The sequence below is a fragment of the Passer domesticus genome, chromosome 5, assembly GCF_036417665.1.
Source record: "Passer domesticus isolate bPasDom1 chromosome 5, bPasDom1.hap1, whole genome shotgun sequence".
In the NCBI taxonomy this organism is placed as follows: Eukaryota; Metazoa; Chordata; class Aves; order Passeriformes; family Passeridae; genus Passer; species Passer domesticus.
In genome coordinates, this window is record NC_087478.1 from 7,284,701 (window position 1) to 7,308,309 (window position 23,609).

The 23,609-nt window shown below is 40.4% G+C and overlaps 1 protein-coding gene across 4 annotated transcripts in view; it reads left to right on the plus strand.

Moving 5' to 3' along the window:
• The window catches only part of SEMA3D (semaphorin 3D), a 135,754-nt gene that overhangs the window by 98,957 nt on the left and 13,188 nt on the right, over window positions 1-23,609 (plus strand). For all 4 annotated transcript variants that reach the window (XM_064421856.1, XM_064421858.1, XM_064421855.1 and 1 more), the window contains exons 9-16: window positions 212-326; window positions 766-835; window positions 2,562-2,706; window positions 13,024-13,246; window positions 16,283-16,371; window positions 18,173-18,214; window positions 19,437-19,594; window positions 21,611-21,675. In XM_064421856.1, coding sequence (XP_064277926.1) covers window positions 212-326; window positions 766-835; window positions 2,562-2,706; window positions 13,024-13,246; window positions 16,283-16,371; window positions 18,173-18,214; window positions 19,437-19,594; window positions 21,611-21,675 — 907 coding nt within the window. The remainder of the gene's footprint in view (window positions 1-211; window positions 327-765; window positions 836-2,561; window positions 2,707-13,023; window positions 13,247-16,282; window positions 16,372-18,172; window positions 18,215-19,436; window positions 19,595-21,610; window positions 21,676-23,609) is intronic.

The window sequence follows — 23,609 nt, forward strand, 5'->3', positions numbered from 1 at the left end:
TCTGAGCTGATAAGTAACTACAGAAACTGCTTAGAAAAAGGCACTCCTACACTGTTTTAGGAAAAAGAAAATTAAAAAAAAAAGGTTTTTATGTTGTTGTGGTTAAAGCAAACTATGGAATCAGACAGAAGATGCATAGTCCATACTGTGCTGTCGTGTGTTAAAGCCCTTACTTTTTTAATATTCAAGAATTTTATTTTATTTTTCTTAGAATGATATGGGAGGCCAAAGAAGCCTAATAAACAAGTGGACAACTTTTCTGAAAGCCAGGCTTGTGTGTTCCATACCTGGTCCTGAAGGGGCAGACACACATTTTGATGAGCTGCGTAAGTTGATTTATTTTTAATGGTTTATTTTGACATTAGTGATACCTGCTTTTGTTGGACTTTTTTTCCCTCTGGTTTATAGAAGCACTGTGTCTTGTTTTGATTTTACTCCTCTTCCAAACCATGCTGATAATACCTCTGACTTGGATCAGAAGTCCCTGATTATAATACTGATCTGATCAGAATTACATTGTTTTTCCCTTTCCCTCCAAAAGCTGTAAAGTAAAAATCTGATTTGGTATAAAACCCACACTATCTGCAAATGAACACATTTCAGAGTATTGCTACAAATTCACATGGCAGAAATTAAAATTCCAACAAAAATAAAACCTGGTTATATTTTTACGGATTTCCTAGTTACAGATGGTTAATGTAGAAATAGGCAATGGATGTTTAACTAAAAAAATTCAAATCCCCAAACATATTTTTCTCATTGCAGAAGATATATTCTTACTTTCTACAAGAGATGAGAGGAACCCTCTTGTGTATGGAGTCTTCACTACAACAAGGTATGTGTTGGGATCATGTTTGCCTCTAAAAAGAAATTATGAAGATCTTACAAAGAACTTTTATACTTTTGTGTATTCTCAGATCCTGATTCCTGAGAGCTGTTAGGAACTACTTGAATTAGGGCTGTAGTCACTGAGTACAATAATTTTCAGAACTGGAAATAATAAATCATGTCCCTAAACCTTTGTGTATCTAACTTTTGAGAGTGATTGCAAAAAGTAATATAAATGTAACAATCAAAAGCAAACTAGATTACTTCAATCTCATCCATTTGTGAATTTCTCTATTGAGCAACCAGCAGTTAAAATTTTAGGCAAATTATTGTTGTGATGCCTCATTTCTGTAAGCAACACTTTGACATCTGCTATTTCTTAGTATCAAAATTACTCTATAAACTGATAGTTAAGTGATTTTATAGTTCAGAGTTAATGAAAGGATAACCCAACTTCATCTTAGGGGCTTGCACTAATTAATTAATGACCTTTCAGATCAATTGTGAGGTGCTCTCTATAAAAAGTCAGAAAGAAAATTAAAATTTTTTTCTTTTGTCTCCACAACCTTTGAATTAAGTGTAAATAATTACTAGTCAAATGCTGACGAGTAGGAGTATGATAAGGGATTGCCAAGACACTCCTTAATTCAGAAGCAGTTACCACACAGCTCTCTAGAATATATAACCACAGAAAATACTTAAAACTGAAGTAAATATTGCACAAAAAATGAAATGGTTTGTGAAGGAACTAAAGTACATGCTACTCAGCAACATGGCATGGTGTACTCTGGAAGACTGAAAGGTTTTAGAATTTTTAGACAAATGCACTTAAAAAAGGGAAAATGCATGAAAATTAAATAAGTGTTTATTTTTGTATGTTGTTTTTTTGATCTTTCCAATGCAACTTTTAATTCTCAGGGACCTCACCTATATCACTAATTTATGTGCTTCCAGATGTGAACACACTGTAAATGAATGTCCTTCACTGGATAAAATTCTAATTAAAATAGCTAGTAAAAATAAAGCTAGTAAATGGTGGTTGGAAACTGTCAGCCACTAGAAAAAAAAGACACTCTCTCAAGTAGTCCCAAAGGCCAAACCAGGTTTCAACCAAGCAAAGCTTAAAACTAACAGTGATGCCTTAAGTTCTAGCTTTCATATTTTCTAGATTCTGTACTGCTTTAATATATAACTCTGAACCTCATATAAAGTGTTAACAGGTTCTCTTCACAGTTTAGTTGTACAAAAGAATCATTTTCCAGCCCAAGAACCAATGGCAGTGTTGCAGCTTCAGGCCCAAAAAGTATAAAGAGCAGGGAATTGAGGAGAGCAATCTGTGAGGATGAGACTTCATAAGCTGAAGCTGTAACTGAGCAATTAACTCCAATATGTAAATGTACCAAAACTTATAAAAATGTGAAAACTCATGACCGGTCATCCATCTTGGGTCCGTCTTGGGTAGAGCCCCAGCCGGGCTCTTGCACTGCCCAAGGTGTATCCTATAAAGGCCTTTTAATAAATCCCTACTTTATTCCTTTAACACTGTCTAGCCTCTGTTCCAGGTAGCCTCTCAAGGCATCAACAACAGTGACATTAAATATCTGTAGTTAGCAGACCTGTGCAGGTTGATGTTCAGCAGCAGGTGTGGGATTGATCCCAGCCCCATCCCTGACTCCCTGGCTGAGGTACCAGGAGTGTTTGCAGCGTGCTCATGTTTGCCTCTTCCCTTCCAGCTCGGTGTTCAAGGGCTCTGCAGTGTGTGTGTACAGCATGGCCGAGATCAGGGCCGTGTTCAACGGCCCCTACGCGCACAAGGAGAGTGCGGATCACCGCTGGGTGCAGTACGAGGGCCGCATCCCCTACCCCAGGCCTGGCACAGTAAGTCTCTCCTTAATTACACACCTCTGTGTAATTAAGAGACTCTATTTTACTCAAAAGCAATCATGCTTCACACCCCTTCCCAGGCTGGTAATTTATATTTTCCGCTCGGGATGTTTCAAATTATCCTCTCAACTCTTCCCCTTCTGTTGATAGCTCAGACTTCTACCTACTCTCTAAGTATATAAATATACATTTTTCCATGTCTCTGAGATAACATTGTGTCCAGACTATTTCCTGATTGTCTCTCATATTGTGGTCTCCCACTGTACAGCTATAGTTCTGTCTGTTGGGATCTCATCTGAGGCATCAATCCTTCATAAAAAGCCAGAGACATTTCTTTATATAGTGCTAAGTTATCATGAGGTTTTTTATTTGTATTTCTATTATCTTCATGTCTGTTAAAATCATTGAGATACTGTCATTGATTCTGTTGTGTGTATTTGTGCATGTGTTGTGTTTTGAAGTAAAATAGGGAGCTAACTGCTGGACATTTTATGTGATAAAAAGTAAGTGACAGGAAGAAAAGAGAAATTTGGTATCTGGAAATACTTTTAAGCCTAATCTCTTAGACTTCAGCTCTAACAGGCTGAAATAAGGAAGAAAAATTTTGAAAAACTCATTAAAGTTTTATTTTCCCACTTTTGTCACAGTATTAAGTTTGGAAAATCACAAGCCAACATTACAGATGCGGAAGAAATGGTATTTTCAAAAAACACATTGACTTTAAATGGATCAGCACCATTTTAAACAAATCTTAGTACATAAAAATGTAAAAGAGCAACAATTTTATCTGGAATAGTTCTTCATTCTCTTGGTCAGGTATTCAGTGAAAAAGAATTAGGCAGCCAGCCATGAGCTGTCAGTGTTGGACATGGCCTAGAAGCCACGTAGCCATTTCTGCACTATTTCTGTGACCTCAGCGCTGGTGTAACCTTTGCCTCAAGCTACATTATCTAGTTAATTTGGTTCATCTTTTCACACATTTCCTTGTGTCTCTGTGTTTCCTGCTTCATCCATCCACTGGGCTGAACTGCGTGGTCCAAGCTGATGCTGTTGGTTGCATGTGGTGGTCCCAGCACTCAGCAGGTCAGGCCCCAAGTGCTGATTCCCTTCTTTCAGCTGAGGATGAGCCTCAGAGCAGCTCTCTCTCCAAAGACCAGGACAGCTCAGGGACTGATTTAGCCTGCCCATGATCTGCCCTGATGGAGCAAATCTCAACTTATTTGGACATTGCCAGCTTACACATCTCTCTGTCATGTGAAATACACAGTGCCCCCCCAAAAGAAGATTAAATTTAATTTTTTTGTGTGTGTGCAACTTCCACAGCTGGTTAAGAAGATCAGATGAATTTAATTTTAGCTATAAAAATGGTGCCAGGGAGAACAATAGCTGGCCCCGTGGCATCTAAAGAGATTAAAATAACTCTCTTGAAAAACTCAGAGTGCCCCATAAGGATCTACACTTTGCACAGATAGATGGGTCATAAGCTCATTGCATTTTTGAGTGTATTAGCCATCACATGGTTGAGCTGGGATTCACAAGGAAGGAAACATGCCATGCTGAAGTATGTCAGTGCTGATCTTTATCACTGATTTGAATATCCATGGTTGCAAGTTTTGTAAAAGTTAGAAAGTTTAAAGATAAATATTTTCTGTAAGCCAACCCTTAGCTCTCCAACTGCTTCCTTCAAGCACCTGATAACAGCTGTGAGAAAACAGTGTCTTCAAAGTTCTCCCAACCTTCGTAGTCAGTGGATTTCTGTAGGAGTTTGTCTGACCAAGGACTGAGAAAGGAAATGGATTTACTGAGGAAAGTTGTCAGAAGAAAGATATCTATCATATTTACTATATAGATTAGGTAAATGTATTGCTGCATAACTTTTTATCTGTTCCCTTAGTGAGCTGGATTGCAAAATACTTCAGGCTCGGTAGTTTGATGTAGGGTATCCAAATAAGTAGATTCATGCCATGCTCTTGGCTTGTGATGGGCTATGCCAAACTTGGATATGAACAGATTTAGGGTGGGATCTGGACAAGCAGTACTGTGCTAAAAGGCAAGGAAAAGAAGCAGCATGAACCTTGAAGAGCACTACAGTGTGAATGCTGAAATGCTCTTCCTTAAAGATTAATTCCATCATTTTTTGTCAGCTGTGAGGTGGTTCAGGAATGCTCAGAACAAAGCCTGAAGGATAATCTACCCTTTTTAAAGTTACTAGAACCTTTCTGAAATTCAAGCTCCTCATAAGGGTTGCCTATAGTTGGCATAGCTAACACTGCTCTGATTCTATATTTCCTATACTTTAAGTTCCTGGCAGAGTCTAAAAATGGCTATTCTAGGAAATGCATTTTTTTTGGTGGTTGGCTTTGAGAAATGCATTGACTTCCTTTCAGCATTTATACAGAAGCAGGAGACTGCATACCCTAATTTAACTTTCTGCTCTGCTGCCTTTATCTCCTAAGTAAATAAAGCTGCTCACTATAGAGACTGTGAGTACTTTGATTTTGAAATTTTGACAAAATGCTTCCTGTGGCAATTTGTGTGTGAGATAAACTCCCAACATGACCATGATATCATGCCTTCGCAATGCCGAGTGTGTTCGGGCAGCAGCAGCCCCTCTCTGCTCATGTCCCTGTGCTGTGGCAGGCACTGCCTGTCCTCTGCTGTCATCAAACATCCCTGGACACGGTGGCAGGGCACCTCTGGCACACTCCACACCACTGACACTGTAGAACATGCAGCTATTTAACTTCTCTCAGCGGTATTAAAATGCAAGTGGAAATAATGGGAATTAAACTGAGGCAAGGCTTCAAATCTGTTTCCATTTGGAAGGTGAAAATAAAAAGCAAAGCATGAAGCAGGCAGCCCCAACACAAAGGGTGAGTTGAAAACCTAGGGAGGTTTTGCTCTGTCTGCTTTAGCTGTTTAAAAAATTGGACTTGCATGTCTGCAGCTGTCCCCAGATAACAAATCCAGTTTTATTCCAGTCTCTTAGGGTTTCTCTCGGGAAATTATCCATTAATAAAGAAACCATGGAGAACTTCCTTTAAAATGTTTTCTGTATTCTGAAGCAGAGTATTCATAATGCCCTCCCAGAAATCACAGACTGCATTGGAACAAGATTTCCAGTGAATTAGGAGGAAGAAAACTTTTCTGGTTCATTTATTGAGCTATAGCAATTGCAGTGTCACAGCAACTCCTAGTGCCCATTTGGAAATTCTGATGGGGTACACAGGACTCATACTCATTCCATTGATGATGAGTAAATGTTGTTAAGGTCAGATTTTTAGAGGAATGTTGGTGTTTAAAGATGCAGATTAACACTCAGTCTGATCTACTGCAGAATGCAGGACTGTTAAATGCTAGCCAAGGCAACAGCAAGTGTTTTTGGTGGGTCTAGATATCTTACTGATCTTATTTGTCAAAAGATCAAAACAAACATCTGAATGAGCAAAGTAGGAACCTGGCAGTCCGAGTCACGTAGCTACAAGAAGAAGCACCCCAACACATTGCTCTTGTCCATTTGAAGAGTTTAATGTCTCACCTCTTTCTACTCCAGATCTGAATATGGTCCTGGCCTCTTGAATTCTTTGTGTTTTCTTTTTATTAAATGAGTTCCCTTACAACCCCTTGGATTTTCCTGTAATCATGGAATCTTAAAATCATAGAATCCACTGAGTTGGAAGAGATCCATTTGGATCATGGAGTTCAACTCCTGGCCCTTTGCAGGACACCCAAGAGTCATGGGATGTACATAAGAATATTGTCCAAATGCTTCCAAAGCTCTGCCAGGCTGGTTCTGTGACCTCTTCTCTGGGGAGCCTCTTCCAGTGCCCAGCCACCCTCTGGGTGAATAACCTTTTCCTGATATCCAGCCTAAACTTCCCCTGACTCAGCTTCATCCTTCTTCATCTTCTTCTCTCTTAGTTGCTTTCTCTCCCCTTCTTCAGTGAAACTCCTTCCTTTATTTCTTCTGGTAGTCCAGTGTGCAGGCTGATCACTGGGACTTGGCTGTGCCACAGAGAAATACTGCCTGCCAAAAGCCTCCCTTGTCCTCCCTTCTGGTTAGTTTTGCTGCTTTAATAAACTTGTTCATAAAACATTTGAGGTTGCACAGGTTTCCCTTGTTATTTTTAGACTTATCTTCCCCTTTCACCTATCTTTTATGGGACAGACGGCATTCTTTGCTTCTCCAATTCCTCTCTCCTTTGATCTCCCTACTGTAAAATGGGGCAGCTTAATTAAGTGAAATGTTTCACTTTATGGTTTTATTTTCCTCAGAAAGCCTCCTACACCTCCTGTTACTTACCAACCTGTTTTCCCCAACATGAATCACCTTCCAGCTTGTAACAGCCTTTTGCAATGCTGCAAACTTTGTCACCTTTCCTCATGGCAGAGGTCAGCAGAGAATTGCAAAGTACCACCTGCAAAGTCAAGTTCACTCATCCAGCTGGTCTCAGCTCAGCTAGCCTCAGATTAATGCTCAATTTTCTCAGCTTTTTCTATCAAGAGCACAGGTGTGTTAAATGGGAAAGCAATACAAAGTGCTCAAAAACAAAAAAAAACGAGAACAGGTCTTCCAAAAACAATGGGATACAACCAATAAAAATAATAGGGGACTTAAAATTTCTGTTTGCTTTGTTTGTGCTTTTGTTGCGAGGGAAGAGTGAGTTTGATTCCATTTAAAATTGGCAAAAACTGTTTGTTTTTCTCCTACAAACCTGATTTGTTCCCCTCACCCCAGCCTCAGGCTCACTAAGTAGCTTCAAGGTTACTGTGAAAGTCTCCCCACTGAGTGTTCAGTCCTCCTGGCACTCATCTTGTAGAGAGGATTAAGGGTTTTTGTAGACATTGTAGACAAATACAGAATGGGTTGTGCAGCTCTGATCAGTCTACAGAAAAGAAGCCACATGGTATTTAGGCCTCTTAAGAACCCAAGTTCCATCTTCAGTGCATGGGCTGTGTTGGAGGTCCCCATTTAACACAGAAGCGAGAGGATGAAGGTAGTTCATTTCATCTGCTGTTTGCTTGATGAATCAGTGATAAGAGAACTTATTTAGAGCCTGGAAGACATAACTTATTAGTTACTAGTTTTGGCTGAGAGGTAATTAACCTATGAAAAGTAAAACACCTTCAACAGGAAGGAGCAAGGAGTTTCCAGGAGAGGGGACACCTGCTCAAGGAGGGAAGCCCAGACTAAGACATCTAATTCCCTGATATGAGAGAGGTTTAAGAAGTACTTCACTCTTTCATGTTTCGTACTGGATACTTCCAGTACCCACAAGACTGACTTGCTGGCATGGTTCTCAGTTGTCCTTCTGAAATCCATAAAAATCCCTAGCTTGGACATTATAAAAGCAAGCAGATGCCTACTTCACTCAGTATAATCAATCTACCCTACACTGTAGGTGCTTGAGTCTCAGTGTTAAGTGGGTCTCAGGATACATGTGACAAGACACTTTTAAACTGGGATTTTCAGCACACTTGTAATAGAAACCCTTTTGAAGTTCCCAGAGAACAGTATTAGCATTCTCTTTTTAGTTTGTCAGTAGACACCAGCACTGCTGAACTACAGATGCGTCATTAATGAAAAGGATATGTGTTCACATACCTCATAGCTAAATTCCCAAATAATCGCCACCATTTTAATAGGTGTTAGATCCAGCAGCTCTTACTGAGTTCACTAGATGGTGTGAAGCACTATCCAGTTGGGCAAATTGGAGATTTTATTAATTGGAGGTTTATTTAGGAGACCAGCTTCTGGCACCAGCTTTTAAGAAACTTGGCCACATATCCCACATAATGTTAACACAGTCACACTGTATGTCTGAGCATTGTGTGAGATCCACACATCCAGCACTCTGCTAAGCTGCAAATTTAATAAGACAAGTGAAAAAGGAGAAAATCTTACATATGTGTGGTGGTGTTAATTTAGTGTGTATTTGCTTTTATTTAAGCAAGATTAGCCTTAACTTACCACTGTGTGACCACATTCAGATACAAATATCAGGTGAGGGAAGAGAAGGCATCTTTGTAGATCATATGGGATCAGCACTTAGTCCAGATTGATTACTGTCAAACTGAGCTCACACAAATTTAATTTTAGTAAATTTAAGTAACTACTGACTTTTCAAAAGATTTGTGCCCACAGAGTTTATACAGCAGTTGAATAGAGATGCCCTTAGCATTTCCAACTCTGTTTCTGTTGGGTTTGGGGGTTTTTGTTTGTTTGTTTTGGCTGGTTGTGTTGTTTTGTTTTGTCCTTCATATCTAACACATATATTTTTATCAAGTTATTATTTATGGCAGCAAAGGCCTAAGCAACCTCTGAAGAATAGATTATATGGTGAACAAGCTTCTTGCAAAATTCTTATCTAGTGGTAGGAACTTGACTGGTATAATGTGATTAATTTTGTTTCATATCAGCTATCTAGAAGAAGAGCATCAAATCTGAGCTGCTTGTTTAGAATTCTCTATCAGAAAGACAAAGATAGCCTTCTGTGAGAAGAGAAGCTGCTCTTCTGTGCAGTTCACATGCAGCCAAAATTAAAATCTAGATCAGGTGAGATGAATCCCACCCTATAGCAAAAACTGAAGGTGCTGAGAGAGCACAGTGATAGTGTTATGAGAACTTTTATGAAGCCAGATTCTCTTGTAATCCACATGAAACAACTCTGCCAACCTATTCCTGTGACATTTGATATAAAAGCCAATATCTTATTGTCCCCAGTGGGAGATGTCACATATCTGAGACAGCATCTGGTGCTGATGATGTGAATAAATGAACTATGAACTGGGCAGAGATCACCGGTACCACTGTCATGAGACCTGCAACAGGATGTGAACTCACATTTTCAGACATGAAAGGTTATTTCACTCACCCACTTGACCATCCTACATCCTACTGATTGCTAGGGAAGGAAGCACAAGCCTACAGGAATTGTTCTGCAGTGATGGGTGGACACAGCTTTTAAAAAACTGCCTGAGAACTTTGCCAAAGGGTGGCTAAAATGACTTTCTCATTCCCCTGTTCCATCCATCATGCCACAGTGAGTGATGCCTCTGGAAATAATTTCCGTGGCCAAGCATAACAGTCACACCTGCACAGCTGTTCTTGGTGGTCATGCTGTCTTAGGATAGGGTCCAAAGCCCACTGAAGTAATTGGAAAAGACCCTGTTGACTGAAGCAGATCTCTGGATCAAACCCTTAGTCCTTATTTTTATTAAATAAACTATGCAAGCTGGCAGAAGATTTCCCTGTATCGTGCATGGTAGGGCTTGGGCCTTTGGGATTACTGCAGCAGCTCTATAGTTCCATATTATCAGAAATTTTATCCCAGTGGTTTTTAGTAAGCGATGTCACTGCTCTCATCTTCTTCCGATGGTAGGTTTTTGGCAAAAATCTGGGAGATCTTTAACACTGAAGAGGCTACTCCCATTTTTCACATAGAATGGGCTTCTGGAATTGAGTTGTTAATAGGTGAGCAGTCAGCACATTTCCTGTAGATGCAAATGGTCACTGAGTAATGAGTGAGAGCATGAACCACAGAAAAGGGACATGTGGGGAAAATCAACCTGTAGTCCACCATGAGGGAGAGGAGAGTTACTGCATGGTTGGGAGGTTGAAGAGGTGAATTTATTTCTCATCCTTTATAGAATAAATTAATGCAAAACGCTGATTCAAAGAAAATTAAAGTTATCACGTTTCTCTCTATTTATCCCAAAAAGCTTTTTTTCAACACCTTTAAAGGTAATTTTTAAATCCCAAAGTCTGCTTTTTGTCCCAAAGTCATATTTCTTTGTGAAATTATTTTACTGATATTGTTCTCTTCAAAAGGCAAGCTGATTACAGCCCACTGGAAGGATGTAACCTTGCAAAGACTTTGTAAAAGCACAGCAGAAAACAGATTGTGGAAGATGATACCTAGCAAGCCAGAGGGTGAAGTTCTTACAGGACTGCTGGCACAAGCCCCCTAGGGATAGCTCCCTGCAATGTGTTTCCAGTGGAACTGTTTTTTTCAACAGGATTTTCCTTTTTTTCTTTCTTACTTGTATTCAGCTGTATCTTCAAGGAATGTCTTTTGGGTGATTATCATATGACAATGCAACCCTTTTTTTTTTTCTTTTCCTTGTCTGTTCTTTCACAGTCATAAATGGAATTGTACAATGAAACAAAAATTACTGTGTGATGGAATTTATCTTAATTCAAATTGGCACAGGTTTACTGTCCATGGGGAAATTGTCAAAAGCTATTAGGTGTTCCAGGGCTTAAGATATTTTTCAATAAACTATTTCAGTTCCATTATGAAGATGGGCATGCAGAGGCTTAACTCCCAGTCTGAAACAACACTAAGCAAGTGAACACTTGCACAAAGTCTGTTAGCACTCTAGATAGCCATAAAATTCAGTTCAAGCAAGGAATAGAAATAGGCTGCAGACTCTTAAATCACCGGGGCTACAACTCTGTTAACTAAAACCAGAGGTCAGGTTCAAGTGCAGACCCCTAGTCAGTCTTTTGTTTAATGTTAAGATGGGCTTTGCTGTAGTTTAGGCATGCTCCAAGTGTCACCTTCCCCATGGCAGTGCTGTGGCAGTGTTTGGGGTCTAAGGTAGACCAGGAATTGATCCCAACAGACATTTCAGATGTGGTCATAGGTGTGGATGTATAACATCAGCTGGTCTGTGCTTTGCTGGCCTGTTTTGTTTCTGATTATACAGAGAGTCTCAGATACTTCTGTGAAGCTTTTTCCTCAGTCAGAAATTTGTGTTTAGTTGCTACTCTACTTTACATGTGGAAGAAATCCTAACCACAAGTCCTTAACTGGCAGCACAGATTCAACACGTGTTAAACTGGATAGTTGGGAGTGTGAACTAAAGTCTTCTCTCTCAAAAATTGCTATGGAGGAGGACTGTGGAGCAACTTTACCACGAATCTTAACTTAGTTTTGAAAGAATACAGAGGTATTTGCAGATCACATTTCTTTCTTCACAGGCTGTGTTAGAGCTCCACCTGTCAGTAAACACAGGGATTGCTTCATTAAACACAGTATTGAAAAAGAAGCAATAGATAGTTCATATGTGAAAGGTTGTCACCAGCTGGAATAATGTGTCCAGTTCATCTTATCCAGAATTTTAGTTCCCCAGTAACACATCTACATGCCTCCAGATTCAAAATAGAAGTTTTTTTAGGCTTGGATTCGAGACATTGTAAAAGAAGGCACAGAAAAGAGATGCAAACAGTTCTGGAAAGAAAGCAGAGATAGGTGATGAGAGATCATGGGTCACCAAAATGAACCACCTTTCACATATGTACTTGGGCTTACCCTGAAAGGTACAGAAGGGAAAAATCTGGTGGAGGTTGAAGAGGTAGGTTTGTAGTCTTTCAGGCAAGATGTGTTGGAACCAACTTCGTGTAAGCTAAAGAAACAGGTGGTAGTGACCAGTTTGTCAGTAGGGCTCTGTTAGAGGTGGGAGTGAACCCGAGCATGGAGAAGTGTCTGAAGGAGCAGAAAAGGATGAGACTGTGCAGTGAAAAGCTAGAGAAAAGGATGCTGCAGCAGCTGAGACGTGGGCCTGGCCAAAAGTGTCAGCTCAGTGAATGAGTAAGGAAGTAAATTTTGAGAAATAATGAGCCACAGGGATTGTCTGGCATCTGGACAATGCACCTTTTTTTTAGACAAAAATAAATGTGATCTGTAGGAATACAGTTCACTGAAAATTAATTGATTTCAGGCCATATACAGGGAAAAGCTATGGCCTCTGATTTCAGACCAGAGGTAGTAATTCAGGCAGAAACTCAGGCAGCTTTGGAAAGAGGAACAGGAACACTAGAGACAGGAAAACCTTGAGGTGCTGCAGTTAAAGTACATGTGCTCCTCCTGCAGCAGCCACGGGAGGGCAGCCGAGGCTTGCTGTTGGCATCCCCTGCTCTGGTACCTGCTCTGCTCGAGGCAGCCTGCAGCAAATTGAATTGTGCTGCTAGCACAGTTAAAGTGAATCCTACAGAGCATGGCAGGTCTCCTTTCTTCTCCTTGCCTCTTTAAAATACTAAACATGCTGTTACAGCTGTGAGTTTGGCAGAGAACATGGAGGTAAAATTCTCTGCACCCATACTCAACCCATCATGAGAATTTCTCTGGTTTTAAAGCAATTCTTTCAAAAAATGATGTATTGGTGACCAAGTGCTGCTTTGGGATGAGAAGAACCACTGAAAAATATTATTATTACCAGCTTTGCAAATGTTATTGCGGAAAACTTGTTTTCTACTTGAACTTCTTTCCTAAAATTCCTCTCATCTCCTTGTTCTCTGTCATTCAGTGTCCAAGCAAAACCTATGATCCACTCATAAAGTCTACCAGGGACTTCCCTGACGAAGTCATCAGCTTCATCCGGCGGCACCCGCTGATGTACAAGTCGGTTTATCCGGTGACAGGAGCGCCGGTGTTCACGCGCATCAACGTGGACTATCGCCTCACACAGATCGTGGTGGACCACGTCATGGCAGAGGATGGGCAGTACGATGTCATTTTCCTAGGAACAGGTATGAGAGAGACCTTCCAGTGTCATTCTGGACAAGCCCCGTCCTTTTAGAGCACCTTTAGTCCAGTAGGTCCTGAATAAACCTGAATGAAACTCTAGATTAACATCTTTTTCCTATGCATATGGCTTCAGGAAGCACATAGGTGCTCCTGGTTCTGATCCAGGTCTCCATGCAAGTGCTTAAATTAAATTAATTTGTCACTTCAGGATATTACTACTGTTGGGATTTAAATGCCTCCTGCTGTCTAGGTGATAAACCATTTAGGGGTCAGAGTACCTGAACTTTCTTACCCTCTAAGTACTGCCTGTCTTTACATTACATGGTAATCTCATACCCTGCTGAAAGCACATCAATAAAACTATTAAAAGAGAAAGAAATTACCTTCATAGCTTCAAGGAGTATTTCCTATTATTGGTAGTGACATGATGCTTCAGCATTTTATCTCATGTGATGCTGAACAGTAAAAGATTTCAAATTGAGCCTAAGGCAACAGTTCCACTCAACTAATTTTAAAGATAAAAATTAGCAACATGATAGTTCCAAATGTGACAACCAGGACTGAACAGAGAGAGGTTAAGCTATTCTATCAGGGAATAAACTGCTTTGCTGTTTTTCTATGGATAATTATTTATCCGTTTACATGTTTATAATAGATAAATGCCTTAAGGAAAAGGCCTAATTTTCCCATAGTAATTAAATCTTGAATCACTGGATGAATCACCACCCTACAGCAAGCTCTGCTAAGGAATGTGAATATACCTATTCATAAAATTTCTGAATCTACCACATTACTCCACTAGGATTTTTTGTTCTTATTTCATAATTCAACATTGTCTCACTCCCATCCTGTATAGGTCTTAGCAAGCACTTTTCTCTGGTGGATCTGAGTGCTTTAGTAAGGAGGTCATTGCCATTATCCCCTACTCAGAGAAAGTGAAACTGAGGTACATAGAGGTGGCAAGGTTTATCCAAGTGCAGTAGATGAGCTACTGCCATGAACTGCAGGGAAATTAAGTTTGAATCCCACCCTAGTGCTATTGGATTGCCCAGCATTTTATCTGGCTTGTGAGCAAATTTCATCATATAGCACAATTTGATATGTGTGGGTATTCTGAAGTAATTTGAGGAGAGGAGTGAATTGTCAGAGAGCATCATCTCTTGCAACGTGGGTTGTCTCAGCCTTGAAGAGTTTTCTATTTGTGTTACCCCACACAGGAGTCTAGAGATAGCCTCTCTCTCAGAACTTTTATGTCTTTCAACAAATGTGATTTCACAACCCTTTCTTACAAAAAGCAGACAACGTCACAGACGCTGTGTGATCCCAAGTTAATACAGTGGTGTCAGAGATAAAAAAACACAGTTTCATTGAAAAAGAACATTAAAGTGCTGCTTTCTCCCCTGCTGACTCAGAAGGCTGGGGATGAACTTTAGGTATGATGATGGAAAATCCTTGTTGCTTTCTGAGAGCAGTATGAATATAGTCAACAAAGTAAAAGGAACTCACTCCCAAACTGTGTGATGCCTAGGATTTGGGAATGCTCACTGCAACGTGCTTTCCTTGTGATACGAGTGAGAAGAAATAATTTGAAATTTAGTTGTCTGAGAAGATCAGTTCACTTATAAAAATGTACAAAATATTATTTTAGTGGCTGCAGAAGCTACTTTCACATCTTTGTTGCCCTCCATTGTAAAGTTTTTTATAGAAATAAAATTATATTGAGAGACTAGCAGTCGAATACTCTGAGGTTAACTGTTCCTACCTGGCACTTAGAGAAACACTTCAAGTGTAAGTGGTCAGGTTTAGAGGTGTCAAGGCCAGCAAGTACCATGCAATCACTAGATGGCACTCCACAATATGCAGACATTTGTTTTTCTGCAATGCCTTCCTTAAAAGTGAGTTTTCTTTTCTGTAAGTGCGTGGGTTTGTTCTGTTTTGTCCTCTAAACTCATTGTAAGGAAAGAAATTAACTCAAAGATAAAATTTCAATTATACAGTGAGACTGAATAGGGATATAACAAATAACCCTGGAGATGTTGAGCAGCAGAAGATCAGTAGCTGCTTACATTTGAATGTACACAGCCAACTTGTACATGTGCAGGCTTTGGAAAATATGTCAAACAAACTCTGGAAAAAACCTCTAATTCATAAGGCAAACTGTAATAATTTGGCTTTGATTGGTAATATGAACTTCAGTAGTTTGAAAAGAATGAAAATCTCATTCTTTCCCTTATAATGTATTATTTTTCATTATTTCACTGCTATGTGTAGAGCTTAGGACTAAGCTGCACTGTGTCATTCCCACATCCCAGCACCCAACCCATTTCCCCTGAGCAATTTCTGAGCTCTTTTTAAGGCCATTCAACGTTCACTAATGTGTAATGGTCTGACATGAAGTGGGCAGCTATTTTTTCACCAAGCAAGAATTCAGGTTAAAATTGATGAATAGATTTAACTTTAAAAAAATCCTTAAATATCTCCAAAGAAGTAATGAATAAATTAAGATTTTGATGCTGAAAGAAGTCACTTCAAAAAAGTCCTTAAATGAAAAAATAAATGTAAAAAGTTTTTAAAATTGCTTAACTCATTGCATTAAAATTAGGCTTCCTTCTGATTAAGGAGCTATACTGGAAACAAATGAATTCTATAAAAAAGAGGAAATAATTTTCTGCCAATTTAGTCCCCTGAGCCAGTTCTATTTGGGGTCAGATGGGCCCCAGTTCTGGCTCAGGGAAATGTGCAGAAACTTGTAGCTGGCAGCATGGACATGCTTGTCTGTGTTTGAGTGTTTGTGTAGCAGGAGAGCTGGACCATCCCTGCCAGGAGCAGCCTGTGACTGTGTTGGCTCAGCCATACAGTGAAACCATAAATGCACTGTATGGAGAGAGCTCTGCAGGCAGCAGTGGATGCAGTGGGGATAGATGTGCTTGGAAAGCAGCATCCCTCATGGATTAGCTTTATCTACAGGGCAGGAAATGGAGTGGCCCATACATATTGAAACATACCTGTGGGTTTTACCTGAGGCACATTTGTTTCAGATGTGGGCACAGTCCTGAAGGTTGTGAGTATCACAAAGGAGAAGTGGACCAAGGAGGAGGTGGTCCTGGAAGAGCTGCAGATATTCAAGGTAAGCATTAATAGCCACAACATCAATTAAATATTATTCAGGGGACTTTGTGGCCTAAACTGGCTTTTGTCTGTCTGGTTGTTTGTTTACTGGAACTCGTTCAAGTTTCCAGAGGGATATTATGTAAATTTTTAAATGCCTTGGTATGTTTTGGGCAAGTCAATTGAAAAATGTCCAAAACCAAACAGACCGTGATTTTTCAAACCTGTAGAAAGTGTCATTTAGCCTGCTTTGTTCTAGTTTGAAATCTTATTATGAGCCCACATTTTTTATTATTTATACATATTAAAATAGTAGTATTGTATTTTTAATGTAAAATTTTCTATGGCCCAGTTGGCATTGACAGTATTCCAGGTACAACCATAATTTTTAAAAGACAAGCACACAAAATTCCATGGGTGCAGAAAAATCCTTTAAAATAACAATACTGGGAATTGAAAACGTAAGGAAAATAAAAAAGAAGTTAGTTTTGATTATAAGTGTGCCTTTATTTATTGCTGAAGGCTGACTCAGTATTTTTGACCATTTTGACTTGGTTATTCTGTAACTGGAACCCTGCTAACACCAACGACTTCTTCATAAATACAGCTTGTGAAAAGCCCAAGATTCTTTTTGTTGCACAGGCACAATTTCTGATTAACTTTAGTGCTGGTAAAGGAGCTGACATCAACATTTACATCAGAAAAATGGAAACCTTTGTCTTCCCTACTGATTTTCTTTTCCATTTATTAGTTTCTTCTTAGTTCTTTGCATTCTCACTTTCCTTTCTTCTCATGCTGCACAGCTCTTCTCCAGTTTTCACTTTGCTTTTCCATCAAAGTTCATCTGCACCCACAGCATTTTGATTAATTTCACACACATCCTCTCTCCTATGATCTGTCCAGCCCAAATTGTTGTTCATACTGAAGAAATGAATTTGGGAGTTTTCCAAGTGTAAGCATAGGATCATTAACAATTATTTCAAAGAGTTCATTTCTTCATATGCCTTTTGATATGTCATGTGTATGATGAAACTTTGATTTAAAGTAACTCTATGTCTTCTTCCCACTGTTTTGGACACCAATTATAAATATCACTCAGAAAATACCAAGATTACTCAGTGGCCTGCCAAATAATGAGCAGTTCCAGTATGTGCACCAATTTGCTGCATTCTTAAAACATAACGTCAAGGGAAAATGTGCCATATCATATTTAAAACAAAAAGAGGTCATTTTTTTCTACTCTGCAGACATTCCTTCACATTTTTATTGGTAATGTTTATAACTGCTACCTCTGTGTTTTTGAATCCAGAAAATTGAAGGGGGTAATGGCTGAAAAAATGTGCTTTATTTCCTCAAACTGCATTAATATTAAACAATAGGCTTAGATTAATCTTCTGTTGGGTGATAGTTAATACCCTGAGCTTTGTGCTGCTCTTACATCAGTTACAGGCAAAAATTTCACTGTCTCTCATAGCCATGAATATATCCTGGTGCAGAGATCTGCCTATGTATCCCTTAAATGGCAGCTAAGCCTTTCAAATAGTGCTTAATATGAACTAAAGCTGATGCAAAGGCTGCCCAGGATGGGGTAGATAGCAAACTCTGAGAAGCTAATTCCCTCCTTCCAGCTGAGGAAATTTATGGGAGTTCTTTTTGGCAGCATGAATTTCTTGATTTTCTGTTGTTAGGGATTTTTTTTTGTTTAAAACATGCAAATGAACCTGCAGTTTTATTTGCTTATTGTGTGTTAAGTTTTGCTCTCTTTTTCACTAAGAGCAGGGAATTTGTAAACTGATACACTTTGCTGTTTTATTTTTCAGCATCCTTCATTTATCTCGACCATGGAGATTTCTCAGAAACAGGTAATCATAATCTTGTTTAACTACTGGAGTATATGGGGTACACTGAACACCAATTTTCAGGTGACGCCTGTTGCTTAGTTGCCAAGCTTTCCATGGATGGCTCTTAAAATGTAACTGGAAGGAAGGAGATATGTTTGAAATTGTTTGCCTGCCTAATTCCTATTTGCTTACAAACAGTAATTTGTGTACCCAAGCTGGTAATTATTCAGGGAAACAAACCTTTAGTCATATGGTAGTGGGATTTGTAAGTGAAGCCAATGCACATTATTTTTCCAGCCTCCAGAAATACTTGTCTCTTTACAATCTAGTAATAAATTATTATTACTATTTTTGTTTTTATTTTTATTAGTAGTCAGGAGAGATCAGGGCCTCACTGTGCTAAAATTTGTATGCACACAACCAGTCCCCCTCCTCTGAAATTGCAGCCTGAATCTGGGTGGTCCAACCCTGGCAGTGCAGGGGCAGGTCCCAGCACAGTATCTCCTGATGGGAAAGGGTTTTATGGCAGCTCCAAGCTCTGGGATGGCTCCTTGCATGTTCAGGAGGCAGTGTGACACCAGAGCCACCCCTCCCTGACCCGCAGAACTGGCCAGAGCAGCTCTGGCACAACACAGCTCACTCACACGGGAGGAGGTATTTTGCCTTTCAGGCACGCACAGCACAGCTGGGTCCCATCTCCCATGAAAAAGGTGGCAGGCCAGATGGAAGGGCTGCATGAGCCAGCTCCAGCTTGGACCACCCTTGGCTCCACAGGCGATCCACTCGCACGCTGGGGAGAGGGGAGTAACATTATCCCAGTCCTACCTCAGGATCAGAAGCAGAACATGAAGTTTATTCACGCAAGGTCACCCCTAGTTCCCAGATTGTTAACATCATGACTATCCAGCCCTTGTTTTTAAATGTGTTATTAAGCCATTCTTTCCGTAGTTTGGTTCTGATCTTTTACTACAGCACACATCTGAAGGTGTGAGGGTGTTGAGTGCTGGTGTCTTTCCAGGACTGCAGTCCCCTTTCCTCTCTGCTGTGTAGCTGGGATGGATGGGCACTGGCCAATTCACACTGAGCCCTGAGAAACATTTCACACTAAAGGAGGAATTTTCCCCTTGTTTTACAAAATGTGGGATAAGGTTAAAAGTCTGCAACTGTGGCACTGAAGAAGGAAACTTTTTACACTGGCTACTTGGAGAACACTTCTAATTAATTTGCTTTGCCTGATTTGCAGCAACAATTGTACATTGGTTCCAGGGATGGATTGGTTCAGCTCTCTCTGCACAGATGTCACACGTATGGGAAGGCTTGTGCAGACTGCTGCCTTGCCAGAGACCCATACTGTGCCTGGGATGGAAACTCTTGTTCAAGATATGCCCCCACTTCTAAAAGGTAAGAAAAAACCACAATGTGCTGTAAAAGATCTTGCTGCTTGCAAGAATTTTAGATGTTCCAATTCATAACTTGTTGCCTTTTTACTTAGCATATCATTTGCCTTAAAATGCCATCATACTCTGGCCATGTTTCACATTTCTGCTTGAAGAGCTGTGAAGACAACATAGCTTTGTTTAAGTGTGTGTGACAGTAACTTGGCCATGGCAGCTAACATCATAAATCCATCACTTTCCTTTTTTATGCTGAATGCTTTAAGACACAAGATGCTCAGATGGAGGTCCAGGTTGTGGCTAACTCTACCCAAGAGGCAAAAGCCTCTCTTAAGCTTCTGACTTTTTCAGAGTAGTTAGAAAGCAGAGTTTAACATAGCATCCCAGAGTGGTCAATAATAAAATATATTTAATTCCCTGACCTAACCCAACAATTGTATTTGTGGTCTAGCCATGAGAGGGAGACAGAGATTTAAGTACCATGATTTGACCACATTGGCAGCAGTCTTTGCACAGTGAAAGAAGCTTCATCTAAATTTTCTGTACCCACCAGCTAGGACAACACCTTGGGTCTGGAGGGAGAGCACACAGCAGGGTCTAGCAGTGCAGTGCCTGAAGCTGCAGGATGTGTCTCCTGAAGGTTTTGGCTGATTTAGCTGGAACCAGAGTTCTTCACATCCTCTTTATTCTGCTTTGGACAAAATCCTCCTGACAGCAATTCTTGCAGTGGGGTTGTAGTTAGAGCTCTGGCACTGGAATGACACTTTCTACCTTAGGGGTCACAGGGCTGGGTCCTGAGCCATTGAAGTTAATGACTCATAAGTTATTATATCATGGTGTCAAGAAACTTTATGTGTTCTCCCTCATAACCAAAGCAAACTAAATTCAGAGAAGCATAAAAGAAAGAAGAAAAGCAAGTGTTCAGGCTCACTGCAAAGTTAGTGACACATGAGGCTTGCTGAAGTCTGGGGTGGGCTGGGACACGGAGATCGATGGTCCATGCCTTTTAACAGATGTGCAGCTTGGAGGGAAGGCCAAAAGTCTGTGTCTCCAAAACAAAGGATGGGTGACTGGCCCTGGGAATCTTGCAGCAGATCAGTTACTTGAATGTTTTCCTTCTGTGCTGAAGGCTGTGCTTCCAGCATGTCTACAGCTTTTGCTCAGTGAACAGATCAGCCTTAGCAACCTCTTCTTCTTCCGAGGCTGTGCTCTGCACACAGGAGGTCCCACTGCTGCTGCTTGTGAGGAAAGAACCAGTTCTTTCCTGGATCTTCAATTCTTCTACTGAAAAATTGAAAAAGTTTCCATTTTTTTCCATAGCTCTTGTGAAATAAATGCAATTATACACAAAGGAAGAGTTTACTTTTTTTTAGTGCTATTACACTGAAATGACAGTAAATCACGGTGTGTTCATGTAACACAACCAGAGATTGGTAAGAAAGTTAGTAGATCATCTCAGACCATTGCCTTATGTTTTTTCTGTCCATTAAGATGAAAGATAACCAGATTTGTCAATTGTTTTTTAACAAACTAAAATACATGCTATTCTCTCTTCATTTTAATAATTGATTTATTAGTCAGTATTACCTTGGGCTAATACTGAGCTTAATTTTGAATATCACCTGTTGAACTTCAGATCTTTTTCATTCTACAACATGAAATGTTTTTATGTATTCACAATACAGTCCACTCCACCATCAGACCTGTGCTCCTAAAACAAGTTCAGACACTCCTTCACTGCTTTACACACTCTTTATTTTAGGCAGATAGTTTTCTCTTGCTTTTTCTCTTTTCCCTCCCAGTGGTTTTCCCAAATCACAGGCTCTTCCCTTGATGTCAGTCATACAAATCTCTCTAGGCCACATGCTGCTTTGAGGGTGAGACTGGTTTTAGTTAAGACTGTAATTGTCAGCAGTAGGATGGGAGCAATGCAAGTCCACATCTGCTGAGCTCCTCTGTATTTTGTTGTTGCATTCCAGCAATTATGTCTGAAGTGTTACAAGTTTGCATGCTCTTCCTATAGGCGAGCCAGAAGGCAGGATGTCAAGTATGGAGACCCAGTTGCACAGTGCTGGGATGTGGAAGACAGTGAGTATTTTTCACCTTTCTTGCTTTTTTGTCACTTAGGCAGCAGATTTTGCTGTGAGGGTCTCTGTCTCCAAAAACTTGCTAAGCTCAACAGAACAGTTGCCCTTGCCACACTTCATATCCATTAGCCCTCACACAGTTAAATTTTAAAAGAGCTGGAGCTGGTAAGGGACAGCCAGCATGGGATGTCACCCTTCCATCCCTTATGGGCAACCCTCTCCAGCACTCACACCAGGCAGGGAGATATGCCCCTGACATCAAAACATCATACTCATCCCTGAAGGTAGCTGATTGGGTGTGCATGATATTCCATCCAGAAACAGGGCAGCAAATCCCACAGGAAGCTTGCAGGGTTGGGTGGGGAACATGCCATCTCTCCTCTGCCACTTGACACGGGCCCCAAGGCTGAGCTGCAGCTGCCAAGCCAGCCCCTTCCCACAGCTACTTAAATACTCCTGTTATTAGCAAGAACCTACCCCTTTCCCCCTGCCTGTTTCCCCCTTCCTTTCCCACACCCTCTTTTCAGATGCTAAAGGGTCTGGCTGCTCCTCTGGCATCTGCAGCCCTTCTCTCTCAGCGAGCACTGTCAGTGTGAAACCCTGCGGTTACACAGCAATCTCTGTGGCAGCATAAAATAAATGAATAGCATTCAAACCCAAGCGTGGCTTTGTCTGGGGTTCTTCTAGCTGCTTATTAAAGTGAACAATCCAGACAAAACAGTATTGATTGTATCACCACGTTGAGCACTGGCTTTGGGACAAGCCATCCCTTCCCATTGATCTCCGGTTATTCCGTGCCGCTGCGGTGCTGGGTCCCTGCTGCAGACCTCAGTGGGAGGCAGTGCAGAAATCAGAGCTGCTTGCCATGGGATCAAAGCCTGAAGTCTGTTGCACAGTCTAGAGGGCTCTGACTGTGCATGTGTGCTTGCAGACATAGTTAAAAAGTCAGAGTAAGATCTCATTTCCATCAAAGTCAATGGCAAAACTCCTGTTCATCCCAAGGGCCAGAATTTCCTTGCTTGCTGCTTGCCACGACTCTCCAAACACTGATATCTGAGACTGTGCAAAGCTCAAGGTTATAGAAACCCTAGCAGAAAGGCTGACAGTGTCACATTTTCCTGGAAGGATAAAGAGATACTGGAAGAGTTAGCTTTATTAGACAAATCTACAGTCTTGTAGCACAGAAATCGGTATTAATTCCTTGCCCTGACACAGTGCCACCAATAGCAATTTTATCCACCTGGGAGTGACTCCTGTGTGCCATAAACCCATGAAACTGACCTTTGCCACTCCAGGCTCTTGGCTTACCTAGGCCATTTGTGATAATCAGTAATATTATGGCCCCCAAACTTACTTAAATCCACTGCTCCACTGTGTCACATTCTCTCCCAGAGACTTTGTTGGCTGAATGAAGTTGCTTGGCTCTACCGAAATCTTAGTGGCACAGAAAAATGATGCAGAGAGCTTGAATTTCTATAGATCTCATACAGGTACTTGTTATATTCAAAGCATGATCCAAAATTGTTTTAATTCTGATGTGGAGCTAACTTTTGATTCAGGAGACACCACTGTTTTCACCTTCCTTTCTGTTATTCACAAGGTGTAAGAAACAGCTTTAGTCTCTTGCTAAGGTAGGTAAGACACAGATAAGACAGAGTAGAAGGAAAAATTAAGATGTAGAGATTAGAAATTGTTTGCTCAGAAGACCAAGAAAGGATTTCAGATCTTCTCATGGCTCCTTCAGTGTTTGTTCTGAAACACACTACAGAGCATTTCAACATACTCCAAAGGGAGGCAAACTTCAGTTTACTTTAGCCCTGTGACTCCTTTGGGTGAACAAACCAGACCATACAATCTAACTTAACAGGTTTAGCTCAGGTTTAGTAGTTGCATTACTTAAAGGAAAAATACAGGTCAGCTTTTAAATTCCTCATA